General features: G+C 45.0%; 1 protein-coding gene across 3 annotated transcripts in view; it reads right to left on the minus strand.

Moving 5' to 3' along the window:
* Nucleotides 1-731: 731 nt before the first annotated feature.
* Nucleotides 732-17,532, minus strand: part of rpl15 (ribosomal protein L15) — a 499,976-nt gene continuing 483,175 nt past the window's right edge. Inside the window, exons 1-4 of one of the 3 annotated variants that reach the window (XM_068003014.1) lie at nt 4,970-5,056; nt 4,458-4,640; nt 3,489-3,625; nt 732-1,095 (exon numbers count right to left, since the gene is read on the minus strand). In XM_068003014.1, coding sequence (XP_067859115.1) covers nt 790-1,095; nt 3,489-3,625; nt 4,458-4,629 — 615 coding nt within the window. In that variant the 5' untranslated portion in view covers nt 4,630-4,640; nt 4,970-5,056 and the 3' untranslated portion in view covers nt 732-789. Of the gene's footprint in view, nt 1,096-3,488; nt 3,626-4,457; nt 4,641-4,883; nt 5,057-17,532 lie in introns of those variants that run through there. The other 2 variants (XM_068003004.1, XM_068003022.1) reach the window with 2 other exon arrangements.

Genomic DNA, 17,532 nt, shown 5'->3' on the forward strand with positions numbered 1-17,532 from the left:
AAACTCAACTAATGACATGTCTTACACCACTGTAATAACTTTCAGAATCATTAATTTTCCACTTGAAAAGCTTCTAAACACTAGAGAACTAACAGTGATATTCTCATATGGAGGCAGAGGACTTGGGCTAGGGTTTGAGGAAGCATGACCATTTTTAGGAAGGTGAACTGGAACAGCCAGCTACAGGGCTGGCACTTCACTGGGCAATTGGGCTCATCTTTCCATCAACCAGAGGTGGTTTCATTACTATTAAGTTTGAAGTGAAAATGCTACGGAAACATTGCAAAGACAGGAGATAATAGGTGTCCAGAACTTTGTGCAAGAAGGCACTTAGACCACAGGGCTCTTGATTAAACTTAAGTTTGTGACAATGTGTCTCTTTATAGCTTTAATTTAGCTAGGCTGCAGATTTTTTAGCCTGCCAAACTGAAGTTAACTCAAACCATCATACCAAAGAAGGGAAACAACCTTTACACTGAATTACCAAGATGTGGATGTTCAAGTTTTTATACAAACTGACATACAAAAAAAGATAGGAAAAAACAGCAATGCCATCCAGCTGCTGATTCCTAGTCCACCTTGGGTTATGAAGACTGCAGCACTGAAGCTAGCAGGAGATAAGCTCGAGGCACTGCTGGCCAACCACTGCAGCCACTCATTTCTATTGATCAAACCATTCTCTCAATAGCGTGATAATGTCATCACCATTGAAATGAGTCGCTTACCACTGGTGCAGGAAAACCCCCAAAACAATTTATTTACCAATGTAAAATATACAGACACTACACATTAACGGTAGCGACGGAGCTGCAGTGTATTGCGCCTTCTCCATGAAGCACGACGAGAGCCTCCAATAGTAAGATGGTATTGGTGACCCTTGCCCAAACCACGACTCTTCTTGCCAGCAGATGTTAGCCCACGCATTTCTCTGTGTTTGTGCACAGGCTTTGTGATCCATTGTGTATCGGGGTTGCGTCGGATAGCTTTGTGGAATGGGTCGATTAGAACAACCTCAAAGAACTTATATGTGGCATCTTCACCCACCCAGTACGAGGCAAGCACTCTCAGTCCTCCGCAGTGACGACCAGCTCGCTCCTAAAGGAAAGAAACGAGAAAACTGTTAACGGACCATGCTCTCAAAACGGTGAACTTAAATGCAAATCAGAGGAACACCAATTTACATGATTTGAGTATTCAAAAAAATGAGCTGTGAAGAACTGTTTGCACAAATGGGCTATCTACAGCAGGCCCAAAAGCAAAATTTTTCTCTACAGCACAACTTAGCAGCAATTTCCACCCTTTGAGCTGCAAGTTCTGACTGACACCAGCTTTAAACACAACCCAGCAAACTTCACATGTGCTAGGTTCAATCTTAAAAGGATGATCCTAGACAATTTCACTGGAATCAGGAATCATAACCCACCATATCTGGGCTGTGGACTATCAGCTGACAATACAAACTATTCCACATTAAATCACACTTACCAAAACTAGCTATTTTGCTAAAATGGACTTGTCCACCAGTGGAAAAAAATCAGTGGTGTACCTTATTTAGACAGTACTCTGCAGGTTATATCAGTTTCCAAACTGAGGACAGACTCTGATTAGCTCTATGGAACCCACCCAATAACTAGATTTCCTTGAAAAATGCAGCTGTCTGTCATGTGTTGAGATGCCTGTGGCAGAGTCTGAGTTCCAAGAGGTAAGGGTACAATCTTCTACACTGCAAGTGAACTCAAATATATAGCCAAATTTTTATATTGAGAAAGCTGGATGAAAATCTAAATTCCACACTACAGAACACTAAGATTCAAAAGAGTATGAGCATGCAGTCATTGTGTAACACCAAACTTAGGTTTTTATAAATTGCAGGAAGAATAAGAGGAAAGCAGCAGCTTCAGAGGAACAGAAATAAGTTCAGTGGAGCACTGACCACAGTAGTGAAACCTTAGACACTAAATAGGGACCACCCTGACAAGTTGCATCTTGTATTCTAATTTGAAGTGAAGTGTCAGAAGAAATCAAATATCAGACAACTACACTAGAGTTATCTCAATCACAGTGTTTATTTTAGTATTTCCTTCCCTTCCTCCCCTGCACTATTCATGCCAATTCTGCTTACCCACTCTAGCCCCAATGACACTGTTTTCACCTATCATTCGAGCCCCTGCCTGCTGATACCATTCACTGCCCATAGTTAAGAGGAAAGAGACAGGCTGGGGCGCCTTTCTCTAGAAAAGGCCGAGGTGTGACCTGATGGAGGTCTTCAAGATAATGAAAGGGTGTGATAGGGTATACGCAGCGAAAAAGTTTCCACTTGTGTTTCCACTAAAGGTCGTAAATATGATAGTCACTATTCACTTTGACTGACTAGCACATTGTTGTACAATGAAGTTTCTTTTCTTGGAAAAGTGGCACTCTGTTCCTTTTAAGTAGTTGACACTATCTTTCAGAAATTAGGTACCCAGAGTTCATCAATATTCACAGGGTCCCTCACACACAAAAAATAAGCACATCCCAGAATGTGTGTTAGACTTTGAGTTTCCCCTTCGATATTCTCTCCAGTTCAGTGGTGCTGATTGTTCCTGTAAGTGCACCCTGTGCCTGTATTGTCCAATCTCTAATCATACAATGCCATAACCAGGGGACGTAACAATAGGTCCCCGGTGATCTGAACCGATATTCTGTCTTTTTACTTATCCTCAAGTTTGTTTTTCCAATCTCCCAGTAGGGTGGACTGACTACATTTTAGTCAAAGCCAAATAAAAGAATTGTTATTTTACAAACAGCAAGTCACTGTACAGAGCAAGAGTTATAATCAAATCTCACCATAATCCAACTAACTTCAGTTCCCTCCTCTCAAATATGCCACACCAACCCCATCAGTGGACTGTTAACTATTTCTTATCAGCCATATCATTGAATGCAACTTGCTCTCTGTAGACTCTCTGTTGGCTCTCACAAACAGGAACTCTACCCACCCTTACCATACCTTACACCAAACTGAATGGATCGTGTTTCTTTTTGCCCTTCTGGCCCCTCTACAGAATGGATAGTAGAACTGCCAAGTAAACTATTTACTACTCACCTTCCCCCGGTGTGCATCCCTAGAAACTATCTCCTGCCATCCTCAAAATGAAGGACCACATCGACGAGAGTTTGGGATGAGTGAATTCACTTGCTGTCTCAAAGTGACACTTGAGTAGCAACTTCCCTCAAACTGGTCCATCTAGCTTTAAAACACACCAATCTTCTGGCTGCAGTGATAATTTTAATCCAATGGGAGCTGAATTCATTTTAAAGGTAACATTTTAATATAAATCATACAAAAGGTCCTTTCCATGGAAAAATGATCAAAAATCCCAAGACCTTTTTGGTTCCCTTCACACATCAAAGAGAATGACTCTAGCCAGCGCTCTGGATTGCTCAGATCAAAAAGCATCAATATGCAAAAGTTTAGAACGCTATGCTTTGATTAAACACCATACCTCAGCAACAGATTGAAGGCTCCGCGCAAACTTCAGCTGATTGACACCATGATGCACTGGTTTACCATAGGTTGCACCCTTGGGAACGGGACGTTTGCGGCCACCACGACGAACTCGAACACGATAGATAACGTAACCTATGAAGGACAGAGATCAGCCGTATGTTTCATACAATGGATTAAGTATCTACATTAGAACTGTCAATAACAACACAAGGCTACTCTTGTTCTAAAGCATCTACCTTCAAAATGTTACTTTTTTTTCTTTTCAGATGCGGTAAGCTGCTAGATTCAGACTTAACAGTACCATGTAAAGCAATTGTGGACACTACCACTTCACTGTACTGCACCAACATGCTGCATTAGAATACTCAGATCATATTGCAAAATCCACCTTCGATCAACAGACACTAAGACCCACTGTTACATACGTTCATCAGTTAGTTATATACAATTCAAAGTGATCAGCTGTCACAATTCAATTATAATTTACAAAAATAAATTTGCAACTAGAGACCTGATAGCTCACATGAATGTACCCTCTCCTCGGAACTTCACTCATATACACATTAGAATCATAGAATGATACAAAGAGGCCATTCGGCCCATCGCACCGGCTTCTTGAAAGAGCTAAAAAGCTATTGTCAGAAGTGGGATTGACAACAGGAACAGACCATCTGGCCCAAGCTTATCCCTCCACTCCTCCAACATTTTCATCACAGCAACTAACTGCATTTTGATCACTTTTACTGTGTCTGGCAGATTCCACTGAGTTCACCACAGAGTATAAAAGTGTTTAAAGCCAACTTTTCACCAATGTGTGTTTGCTTCCCCAGGCTCTACTTTCCGGACTTACTTTATACTTCGTCTGGTTTACAGACCCAGAATGTTAAGGGCCAGGATCTGGTCACCGGTGAACTGAAGCCCCAACAAACTACTGCAGCAACCGCTTCCCTCCACCTGTCCTTACCTTGCTTGGCCTTGTAGCCCAGCCTGCGAGCCTTGTCGGGCCTGGTGGGCCGGGGAGCCCGGTGCAAAGCCGAGAGTTGGCGGTACTGCCAGCAGCGGACCCGCAGCAAGAAGCGCATCACGTCCGACTGCTTCTTCCTCCACAGCTCCTGCATGTACTTGTAGGCTCCCATCTTGGGTCAGTCTGCGGGGAGAGCACGTTAAACATTAGCAAAGGCCCCAAGCACCGATCCCCGGCGGACAGCGCGGAACTCTCCTCCTCCTCCTCCCCTCCCCCCGGTCCGGGCTGTCTCGGCCCCGTTAAGCCGCGGACTGTGGCCCAGGCCCAGGCCCTGCCGCCCCACGGTCCCCATTACTGGGGCTCGCAGGCGAGATTCTGCACCAATACCGGGGCGACCGTGGCCGCGGTGCAGCGCGCCTCACGAACCTGGCGCCGGGCGGGCCCGATGGGTGAAGCGGGCGCAGGATGGCACCGGATGGCGCCGCGCACAGCGAGCAGCCGCCGCCTCTCACCCGATGATGGCGCGCCAGCCGGAAGAGAAAGAACCCAGCCCCCGGCGCGCTTTATCGACCCGCGTACGTCACTTCCGCCAGGGACTGCCGTCTTGCGGCCTGTAGGGGGCGCGCTGGAGACTCAGTCAGAGGATGAGGGCGAGGTGTCAGCACAGGAGCCACGTGTTGGAGTGTGAGACTCATCACAAACCCATTTAAAGCAAGGCAGTCGTCCTTATCTATAGGAGTACATTAAAATAGCTCAGGTTTTTAAACTGTAAAGTGGAAATGCAATTGAGGCTCTTTTCAATTCGTATGAACTGTCCAATATTAGTGGTGCTCTCCTCTTGGAGAGCACGGAGGACACACCTGTTCTGTCTAGTCTCGTACTCCTGCAGTGTTCAGTCATGCACATGCTCGATCTAACCTCAAAGAACTACCCTAACACCACACACCTGAACTGTCTAGTGTCATATCTGCACTGGTAATCTCACACACTTGCACCGTCTAGTCTCACACACCAGGTTCACATAGTTGCACAGTCTAACCTCACATGCCTGCCTTGTTTAGTCCCACAAATCTGAACTGTCTCACCTCACACACCTGCATTGTTAGTTTCACATACCTTCACTGTCTAATCTCACACACTATGGAAGTGCTCCAGTTACGTTAACAACAAGGGATAAAAGTTTGCATCCGACATTGGTTATCCACTGCAATCCTTAGAATGATAGTGTTGAGATTTGAAAAGATTGCTTGTTTTCATTTGTAATTAAGAGAAACATTTGAGTGGTAGTACAACTTACTGGTGTAATGGTACATGTGGAGCGATTCAGGAAGACTAAATAGCAGGGGATATCTTTTAAATTTGCTGAGGACCTCATACAGGGAAGAAAATGGTTTGCTGCTATTCAAAGAGACATTTTCAAGCATTATGTGAAGTACATTTCATGCCTGAAGCAAAGTGCAATTTAAAGAGTTCTGCCATGGTCAAATTGTATTATTTTTTGGTTAAGTTCTTTCAACAGCAATTTGTTTTTATATAGCACCATTAACACATAAAAATGTCCTAAAGAACTTCACAGAGGCGTAATCAGAAATAAATGGACACTGAGACAAAGAAAGAGATATTAGGAGTGGTGGCCAAAAGCATGGTCAAAGAGATGGATTTTAAGGAATTCTTAAAGGAGTAGAGAAAGAGGCAAACAGATTGAAGAAGGGAATTTCAAAGCGTGAGGCCTAGATAACTGAAGGCAATAGTAGGGCAAAGGAAGTGGGGGATACACAAGAGGCAGAGTTGGAGGAACACAGAGTTCTTGGAGAAGGAGATTACAGAGATAGGGAGTAGTGAGGCCATTGATGGATTAGAGCACAAGGATTAGAATTTTAAATTAGAGTTGGGAGACTGCGATACAATGTAGGTCATCAAGGAGAGCGGTGATAGATGAGTGGGACCTGGTGTGGGATAGGAAACAGGCAACAGAAGTTTACGGAAGATGAAGGATGGAATATCAAGTCTGGAGGTGACAAAGGCATGAATGAAGATTTCAGCAGCAGACGCGCTGAGGTAGGGGCAGAAATGGGGTATGTTATGGAGATGGAAGTAGGCAATTTTTGTGATGGAGAGGATATGGGGCTGGGTGCTCAGCTGAGGAACCCGTATGGGTCCCAGCTATGCCAGCCTTTTTGTGGGATATGTGGAACATTCCTTGTTCCAGTCCTACTCAGATCCCCTCCCTCACCTCTTTTTCCGGTACATTGATGACTGTATCGGTGCCATTTCCTGCTCTCGCCCCGAACTGGAAAATTTCAACAACTTTGCTTCCAATTTCTACCCTTCCCTCGCCTTTACATGGTCCATCTCCGACTCTCCCCTTCCCTTCCTCAACTTCTCTATCTCCATTTCTGCGTATAGGCTGTCAACCAATATTTATTATAAGCCCACCGACTCCCACAGCTACCCGGATTACATTTCCTCCCACCCCGCTTCCTGTAAGGACTCTATTCCCTTCTCCCAGTTTCTCCGTCTCTGTCGCATTTGTTACATGGGTAAGATGGGTATAGAGGGATATGGGCCAAGTGCAGGCAATTGGGACTAGCTTAGTGGTATAAACTGGGCGACATGGACATGTTGGGCCGAAGGGCCTGTTTCCATGTTGTAAACTTCTATGATTCTACGATTTGTTCTGACGATGCCACCTTCCGCACCAGTGCTTCCGATACGTCTTCCTTTTTCCTCAACCGAGGATTCCCTTCCACTGTGGTTGGCAGGGCCCCGACCACGTCCATCCTATTTCCCACACTTCTGCCCTCACCCCATCCCCTCTCTCCCAGAACCACAATAGGGTCCCTCTTGCCTTCACCTTCCACCCCACCAGCCTCCATATTCAACGGATCATCCTCTGCCATTTCCGCCACCTCCAGCGCGATGCCACCACGAAACGCATCTTCCCCACCCCTTTCAGCATTCCAAAGGGACCGTGACACCCTGGTCCACTCTTCCATAGAGATGCAACACCTGCCCCTTCACCTCCTCCCTTCCCACCGTACAGGGCCCCACACACTCCTTCCAGGTGAAATAGCGGTTTACTTGTACTTCTTTCAATTTAGTATACTGTATTCGCTGCTCATAATGAGGTCTCCTCTACACTGGGGAGACCAAACACAGATTGGGTGATTGCTTTGCTGAACACTTCTGCTCAGTCCGCAAGTGTGATCCTGATCTGATAGTTGCTTGCCATTTTAATTCCCCGTCCCACTCCCACCTCTCTGTCTTCAGCCTCTTACACTGTTCCAATGAAGCTCAACGTAAGGTCGAGGAACAGCACCTCATCTTCCATTTAGGCACTTTAGAACCTTCTGGACTCAATGATTTCAATAACTTCAGATCATAACCACTGCTCTCATTTTTTTCAGTCAGCAAGTGCTGGTAATGGTTTTGCTGTTGCCATTTACAGCTACTTCTGATCAATCTTTTGTTTCATAACCTGTCCCGTTACCACCTTCCTTGCCTTGCACCATCATCCCTTTTGTCATTTAATAACTTTTGGTTTCTACCCTATCACAGACCTTCCCTTTTGTTCTTTCCTCCCCTCCCCTTCCTCCCATCCCTTTCCCTGGCTCTGTATTTGCTTAAAAACGTTAACTCTTTAACATCTTCCAGTTCCGATGAAAGGTCTTCAACCTGAAACGTTAACTCTGTTTCTTTGTCCACAGATGCTGCCTGACTTGCTGAGCTTCTCCAGCATTTTCTGTTTTTATTATTGATTGAGGGTTAACCAGTCTGGTTCAACCTGAGATAACGGCTGGAGAGGGGGGTGGAATTGGTGGCAAGGGTACAGAATTTGTGGTGGAGGCCAAATATGATGGCTTTGATCTTCCCAGTTTTTAAAAGGACATCGCAGCTCATCCAAGACCAAATGTTGGACAAGCAATGTGACAACATAGAGGTGGTGGAGAGGTTGAGAGAGATGATGGAGAGGTAGAGCTGGGAGTCGTTAGAGTACATGTGGAAGCTGACCCCATTTTGTGTGGATGATGGTGCTAAGAGGCAGCATGTAGATGAGAAAGAGGAGGAGGCCAAGGAAAGATGCTTGGGGACTCTGGAGGTAATGGTGAAGGAGTGGGAAGAGAAGCCGTTCCTGCGGATGCTCGATCTACGATCGGGTAGGTAAGAGTGAAACCAAGCAAGGGCAGTCCAACTGTGCTGGACAATGGAAGAGAGGCTTTGGAGGAGAGTTGGTGTGGTCAACCATGTCAAAGGCTGCAGAGAGGTTGAGGAGAATGAGGAAAGATAGTGTACCATGGTCACAGTCACAGAGGATGATATTTGTGATTTTGATTTTGATGCTGTGGCAGGGACAGAAATTTGATTGGAGATTCAAATGTAGAATTGTAGGAAAGTTGGCACGGATTTGGGAGGCAACACCACATTCAAGAACTTTGGAGAGGAAAGGGAGGTTGGAAATGGGGCGGTAGTTTGCAAGGACAGAGGAGTCAAGGGTGTTTTTTTTTTTTGAGGAGAGCGGTGATGACTGTGGTTTTGAAAGGGAAAGGGATGGGACCTGAGGAGAGGGATCCATTTACAATGTCAACTAGTATGGAGGTGAGGAAAAGAAGTTGGTGGTCAACGGTTTAGTGGGAATGGCATCAAGGGAGCAGGAGATGGGTCTCAAGATGAGCTTGGAGAGAGCATGAGAGGAAAGACGCGGGTTCAGAGCTAAGGCAGGGGGAAGCCTGGGGGGGGGAGGCGGGGAGGAGTATGGCTTGGTGGGAAAGGTAAAGGGGAGTCGTCGGAAGTGGTTGGAGATGGCTTTGTCTGTGATCGAGGCCAAGGGAGTAGAGAGGCCATAGGAGATGGCAAAGTTGTGGGGTTGGCAGTGAGAATGAGTAGAAGAGTTTATATGGAGGGAGGGGTTTAGGGAGGACAGGATGGCAGTGAATTCAAAAGAGAGAGGGCAAGCAGAGCTGAGATGAAGATTGAATTCACCAATAATGAGGAATCGCTCAGTGCAGTAGTTGAGGGAGGAAGAGTGGGAGGACAACAAAGATTTTAAAGGAGAGGTGAGAGGGGTAGAACAAGATGAGGTGCTGGAAGGAAAGGAAAAGCTAAAGGAGTAGGTGGAGAGACCATGGTGTGATTTGGCGATAAGGGGCACACCGCCACTGCAGCAGTTTGGGCAGGGCTGGTGGAGGAAGTATAACCTGGCAGGGAGGCTTCAGTAAGGAGTAAGGTGTCGCCACCCATGAGCCAAGTTTCAGTCAAAGTCAGGATGTCAACGCAATCGTTCACAGTAAGGTTGTAGATGGCAAGGGCCTTGTTTGCGAGCGACAGGACATTCTGCAGGGAAATGCAGAGGGTGTGATGATTGTTGGTCCATTGGCAGAGTCCAAGACAGCAGCGGTGAGTGGAGTGAGTGGGACAGGGAAGAGGTTGGTGAGGTTAGCTCCCAGTGGGTGCGCTGGGATGAAAGGTTCGCGAGGGAGCAGTATGGGGCAATTGGAATTGCTGCTCATAAGGAGGCAGCAACGGGTGGTTGATGGGCCCTTCAAAGAATGCCAAGAAAGTCACAAAGGGCAGCTGTGGGCTTATTGAAGGGGGAATTCAAGCCTGGAATGACAGAGGGACAGTAGAAAGGCAGAGGAGTGGTAATAAGTTGGAGTAGGGATGAAGGGAGTTAAAGTACCCGAGGGGAGAAAAGAAATGGGGCATGCCTAGGAGACAAGGGGTTAAGATAGAATGCAGCGAGGAGTTTAAAGAAGAGGCGAGAGGTGCAACAAGGTGACATGCATCACATAACTATGCTGATGACATAACTTTGTCGATTGGTAGAACTTTCTCTTCAGATGCTGAAAACTGTTAAAAGTAACCTAGCCAAGCCTATAATGTGACCATATTGACCGTGCTAAATTTAAATGCGAGATAGATAGCTTTTTGGCAACCGAAGGTATTAAGGGATATGGGCCAAAGGCTGGTATATGGAGCTAGATCACAGATCAGCCATGATCTTATCAAATGGCGGAGCAGGCACGAGGGGCTGAATGGCCTACTCCTGTTCCTATGTTCACACTTCCGGATCTCATGTGATTGAAAAGCTAGCTTTTACAGTTAGTTTTCACCCAATGAGAGGCTACATTTTGCAGTGCGGATCCCAGCTCCAAACATGCGATGGGACCTGGGAGGCACCGAGAAAAAAAATTAAGTAAGGATTCAAAATAAATTTTTAAGAAAAGAAGTTACAGCAATTTAGAATAGTCTTTATTAGTTATAGCAATGTGAAAGTAAAGTTAATAAAAAATAAGAGAGACTGGGAGAGAAATTGGATTTTGCTGCGCTCGTTTTTTGGGTGCAGAACAGGGCCAAAAAGCACCAATTTTCCATTGTCGTCTCCCGTGCCCCAAGGGTGCCTGAAATACGTCCAACATCATTTGGGTTGGACAATATTCAGGAATCCCCGGAAGCCATCTGAAACAGGCGTTTGTTCTTTGCATATGTTAATGTTAGCCTAACGCCTATTTTAGGACCTCTTCCAGAAATTCTTTTGGACTGAGCAAAGCATGTGCTGGGCAAGATCCACTCAGGATTTTGGGTTCTACAGCAGCCTAACCAGCAGTCCTTAAAGGGACCGCTGGAGGCCACCACCTAAAAAGGTAAGTATTTTCTTTTAAACTTACCTTCATGTGCAGCTGGAGTGTCCCATCTGGCTTCACAACACTTTTGCAGACCACTGCCGGCCTATGCTAGCCCCCCTCCCATTCTCCTCCTCCCCCTGCCCCTCTTCTCCTAGGACTTAGCTGCGAATCACTGCCAGCAAGGCAGTTTGCTCAAATTGGTCCTCTTCAAACTGCATCTGGACGCCCGATTGGTGTCCTCAGCTCGCCGGAAATATGCGACGACCATTCTGTACCCGAAAACAGGTCGAAACAGGTTGAGTGTATTCAGGAGGAATTTCTCATTCAGTATGTGGATGGCCCGACTAGAGAGGGGGCAAAACTTGACCTCCTCTTGGGAAATAAGGAAGGGCAGGTGACAGAAGTGTTAGTGAGGGATCACTTTGGGACCAGTGATCATAATTCCATTAGTTTTAAGATAGCTATGGAGAAGGATAGGTCTGGCCCAAAAGTTAAAATTCTAAATTGGGGAAAGGCCAATTTTGATGGTATTAGACAGCAACTTTCAGAAGTTGATTGGGAGAGTCTGTTGGCAGGCAAAGGGACGTCTGGTAAGTGGGAGGCTTTCAAAAGTGTGTTAACCAGGGTTCAGGGTAAGCACATTCCTTATAAAGTGAAGGGCAAGGCTGGTAGAAGTAGGGAACCTTGGATGACTCGGGAGATTGAGGCACTAGTCAAAAAGAAGAAGGAGGCATATGACATGCATAGGCAGCTGGGATCAAGTGGATCCCTTGAAGAGTATAGAGATTGCCGGAGTAGAGTTAAGAGAGAAATCAGGAGGGCAAAAAGGGGATATGAAATTGCTTTGGCAGATCAGGCAAAGGTGAATCCAAAGAGCTTCTACAAATACATAAAGGGCAAAAGGGTAACTAGGGAGAGAGTAGGGCCTCTTAAGGATCAACAAGGTAATCTAAGTGCGGAACCACAAGAGATGGGTGAGATCCTGAATGAATATTTCACATCGGTATTTACGGTTGAGAAAGGCATGGATGTTAGGGAACTTGGGGAAATAAATAGTGATGTCTTGAGGAGTGTACATATTACAGAGAGGGAGGTGCTGGAAGTCTTAACGCGCATCAAGGTAGATAAATCTCCGGGACCTGATGAAATGTATCCCAGGACGTTATGGGAGGTTAGGGAGGAAATTGCGGGTCCCCTAGCAGAGATATTTGAATCATCCACCGCTACAGGTGAGGTGCCTGAAGATTGGAGGGTAGCAAATGTTGTGCCTTTGTTTAAGAAGGGCGGCAGGGAAAAGCCTGGGAACTACAGACCAGTGAGCCTGACATCTGTAGTGGGTAAGTTGTTAGAGGGTATTCTGAGGGACAGAATCTACAGGCATTTGGAGAGGCAGGGACTAATTAGGAACAGTCAGCATGGTTTTGTGAGAGGAAAATCATGTCTCACGAATTTGATTGAGTTTTTTGAAGGGGTAACCAAGAAGATAGATGAGGGCTGTGCAGTAGACGTGGTCTACATGGACTTCAGCAAAGCATTTGACAAGGTACCGCATGGTAGGTTGTTACATAAGGTTAAATCTCATGGGATCCAAGGTGAGGTAGCCAATTGGATACAAAATTGGCTTGACGACAGAAGACAGAGGGTGGTTGTCGAGGGTTGTTTTTCAAACTGGATGCCTGTGTCCAGCGGTGTGCCTCAGGGATCGGTGCTGGGTCCGCTGTTATTTGTTATTTATATTAATGATTTGGATGAGAATTTAGGAGGCATGGTTAGTAAGTTTGCAGATGACACCAAGATTGGTGGCATTGTGGACAGTGAAGAAGGTTATCTAGGATTGCAACGGGATCTTGATAAATTGGGCCAGTGGGCCGATGAATGGCAGATGGAGTTTAATTTAGATAAATGTGAGGTGATGCATTTTGGTAGATCGAATCGGGCCAGGACCTACTCCGTTAATGGTAGGGCGTTGGGGAGAGTTATAGAACAAAGAGATCTAGGAGTACAGATTCATAGCTCCTTGAAAGTGGAGTCACAGGTGGATAGGGTGGTGAAGAAGGCATTCAGCATGCTTGGTTTCATTGGTCAGAACATTGAATGCAGGAGTTGGGATGTCTTGTTGAAGTTGTACAGGGCATTGGTGAGGCCACACTTGGAGTACTGTGTACAGTTCTGGTCACCCTATTATAGAAAGGATATTATTAAACTAGAAAGAGTGCAGAAAAGATTTACTAGGATGCTACCGGGACTTGATGGTTTGACTTACAGGGAGAGGTTAGACAGACTGGGACTTTATTCCCTGGAGAGTAGGAGGTTAAGGGGTGATCTTATAGAAGTCTATAAAATAATGAGGGGCATAGATAAGGTCGATAGTCAAAATCTTTTCCCAAAGGTAGGGGAGTCTATAACGAGGGGGCACAGATTTAAGGTGAGAGGGGAGAGATACAAAAGGATCCAGAGGGGCAATTTTTTCACTCAAAGGGTGGTGAGTGTCTGGAACGAGCTGCCAGAGGCAGTAGTAGAGGCGGGTACAATTTTGTCTTTTAAAAAGCATTTGGACAGTTACATGGGGAAGATGGGTATCGAGGGATATGGGCCAAGTGCAGGCAATTGGGACTAGCTTAGTGGTATAAACTGGGCGACATGGACATGTTGGGCCGAAGGGCCTGTTTCCATGTTGTAACTTCTATGATTCTATGATTCTATGATTCTATGAAACAAATTTCTAGCCCAAAGAATATGGGGGAAAAAGGAAGAACGGCGATCAAATATATTGTCATTTTTAATTTTAATTAAAAATTTTTGTACAGTATTATGGTATTATAATATTACAATAGAAAATTCCCCGACAAGCAAGCAACTTCATTATTGTTATTAGGTTTTTTCCAGAGGCGCAGCGCCTGGAATGAAAACCATTTTAGAAAAGGCTGGCCGAGGGAGCCTGGAATTGTCTGAAGCTGGTGGCAGTGTAATGTTTAAGAAAGTGTCATAAAAGCTGTTGAAAACTCCCAAGCCTGGGTTATGCACACAGCTTAGGAGAGGAAATATGGTGCATAGTTTCTGCACCCCAGAATACTTTTGTCGTGTGTAGCAAAGCGTTAACCCCTACTGTGCCATTGATGAGTTAACATCTCTAGACCCAATCAAATTCTGAAGGTCAGCAATAAGTTTACTGTTCTGGGGCAAGTCCTTCCTTGATTGAAGCATTTTTACACATCGATCTACATTTTGGCACTTCATTGACTGAAAGAATAGCCTTTCAGGAGCAAAGAGGAAACAAGTAAGTAAAGTATTTTAAAGCTTTTTTTTTAAAAAGAAGAACGGATTGGAACATAAGAACATAAGAAATAGGAGCCAGGAGTAGGAAGAGATAGATCAGGTTTAAAAAGTAACATTAAAATAATAAAAATAGAGTGAAGAAGAGAAAATATGGGAAAAGGGAATATAGGACAAGCAAAAGTTTTTTAAAATTTGAAATTTTGTTTTTTTTAGAAGTATTGGGTTAATATTACAATAATAATGTTATTCCTGATATTGGAGTGCCTTTAACACTAGAATACTAGTTTTTGTTTCAGTGCCAGGGTTTGTGAGCTGAAATCTTAAAAAACAATGACCAACCCTGGTTTACTGTTGTTTCACACAAGCTGCCAGTAGTCTAAACATTAATCCAATTTCTCAAGGCCAAAAGAGCAATGAAATCCAGTCTACATAATATTTGATTGAAATAAACAGCAGGAGAAGTATTGTACTCCTGACCTTGGAAAAATTAACAACGGCACAGTAGTAGGCCAGTCAGCCCCTCAAGCCTATTCTGTTATTCAACTAAATTATGGCTGAGATCCATAATCCTTAATAACCTTATCTAATAAAAATCTGTCGATCTCAGTCTTGAAAACACCACTTGGCACACCCGGCCAATCAGGGAACAAACCCTTTATCCCTACTCTCTATCTCCTAACTTCCAATCAATTATCAACCCATGTCACAAGATTACCTTCAATTCCATATGCTCTCCTTTTTACTAATAATCTCTTGTGCGGAACTTTATCACAATGGGGGTGAAATTGGATAACAGACGAAATGAGATCCAATCAGAAAACAGGGGCACAGAGATCCAATTTAGGGGGCCAACCTCCTGTGCCCAGACAGTGTTCTGACATCATATTAGTTTGGGCGCTGTAGAGGCATAACTGCTGGCTGCCTAAAACAGGTGCTAGGCCCTTGAATATTCTAATAAGGGGTCTATTTTGGGACCCATCCCTGAAATTCATTTGCTTTCAGGTGTTGGGCCTGCTGCATTCAGGATTATCTGGTCTACGTGTAGCCTAACCAGGGGTCCTTAAGGAGGCTGCCACCAAAAAGGAACGTTTTATCAAAATACTTACCTTAATGTGGAGCCGGAAGGAGCAGTTCCTTCTCCTCCCCCACTCCCAAGATATACTTTGGGGCCACTGTCGGCGAGTCAGGCGGCCCGAAATTGGTGGTGATCAATTCGGATAGTCCAGAACCAATTTATCCCCCCTTGACTCCTGCTCTATTTGCTTTTCCATTCAACTCAGAAATGTTTAGAATTATCTCTTGTTAGGGCATTGCCCAATCAATGCTTTATTCTAAATTGATTTTTGTACATGGGTTTCAAATTCAAAAAGTTAATCAAATAATATAACATTTTAATTAATTACTTTCCATATGGGAATCTATGGTAATATAGGGTTGCTTGCCCTTTCCAGAAGTGGCATTATCCCGATGGCTCATCAGTGGTAAATTTATGAAACTGTACTCCAGACACGGAGCCTCCCCCATTGGAAGCACATATCAGGAATTTGGGCATACACCCCATGATTTTCCGTTGATTAAGCAAAGTAATGCATGCCTGGTACTACACACCGTTCTTGTTCAGCCTGACCTACTGCAAATAAGATCTCCATTATATTGTTATATATCAATGTTTAGATCTGCCTTTACCCCAGGGGCTATCTCAATCACTGCTCAAATATTAGCAAATTCCATCTCCGGTTATTAACTTTCAATATAAATTCCATGCCAAATTAGAAAACACTTCAAAAACCTTCTGTGCTAATGACAGCTTTTTCTCATTCAGCCATATATAAAAGAGTGAAATACTGAAATTTACAATTGTGTTTTTCTTTTAGTATAGAATCACACTCCAGTACCGACTGAGTGCACTGGATATAGCAAAGGTTATGGGCCCCGACAACATCCCAGCTGTAGTGCTGAAGACCTGTGCTCCAGAACTAGCCGCGCCTTCAGCCAAGCTGTTCCAGCACAGCTACAACACTGGTATCTAATGGACAATGTGGAAAATTGCCCAGGTATGTCCTGTCCACAGAAAGCAGGACAAATCCAATCCGGCCAATTACCGCCCCATCAGTCTACTCTCAATCATCAGCAAAGTGATGGAAGGTGTCATCGACAGTGCTATCAAATGGCACTTACTCACCAATAACCTGCTCACCGATGCTCAGTTCGGGTTCCACCAGGACCACTCGGCTCCAGACCTCATTACAGCCTTGGTCCAAACATGAACAAAAGAGCTGAATTCCAGAGGTGAAGTGAGAGTGACTGCCCTTGACATCGACTCAGCATTTGACCGAGTGTGGCATCAAGGAGAACTAGTAAAATTGAAGTCAATAGGAATCTGGGGGAAAACTCTCCAATGGCTGGAGTCATACCTAGCACAAAGGAAGATGGTAGTGGTTGTTGGAGGCCAATCATCTCAGCCCCAGGATATCGCTGCATGAGTTCCTCAGGGCACAGTCCTAGGCCCAACCATCTTCAGCTGCTTCATCAATGACCTTTCCTCCATCATAAGGTCAGAAGTGGGGATGTTTGCTGATGATTGCATGGTGTTTCGTTCCGTTCACAACCCCTCAGATAATATCGGTACCAACGACCTAGGCAGAAAGAGGGATGAGGTCCTGCAGGCAGAGTTTAAGGAGTTAGGAAAGAGATTAACAAGCAGAACCTCAAGGGTAATAATCTCCGGATTACTTCCCGTGCCACACGCTAGTGAGTATAGAAATAGGAGGATAGAGCAGATGAATGTGCGGCTGGAGAGATGGTGCAGGAGGGAGGGCTTTAGATCCCTGGGGCATTGGGACTGGTTCTGGGGGAGGTGGGACCTGTACAAGCCAGACGGGTTGCACCTCATCAGGGCTGGGACCAATATTCTTGTGGGGAGGTTTGCTAGTGCTGTTGAGGAAGGTTTAAACTAACTTGGAAGGGGGTGGGAACCTGAGAGGAGATTCAGAAGGGAGAGTAACAAAGCTGGAAGTGGAAGCAGAAAAATAGTAAGTGAAATTGGAAGGCAGCGGAAACAAAGGCCATCAGCAAATAAGGTCAAAATAGGAAAATATGTTAAAAAGGTAAAATTAAAGGCACTTTATCTGAATGCATGCAGCATTCGCAACAAGGTAGATGAATTGACGGCACAA

Source organism: Heptranchias perlo, chromosome 2, assembly GCF_035084215.1.
Source record: "Heptranchias perlo isolate sHepPer1 chromosome 2, sHepPer1.hap1, whole genome shotgun sequence".
NCBI lineage: Eukaryota > Metazoa > Chordata > Chondrichthyes > Hexanchiformes > Hexanchidae > Heptranchias > Heptranchias perlo.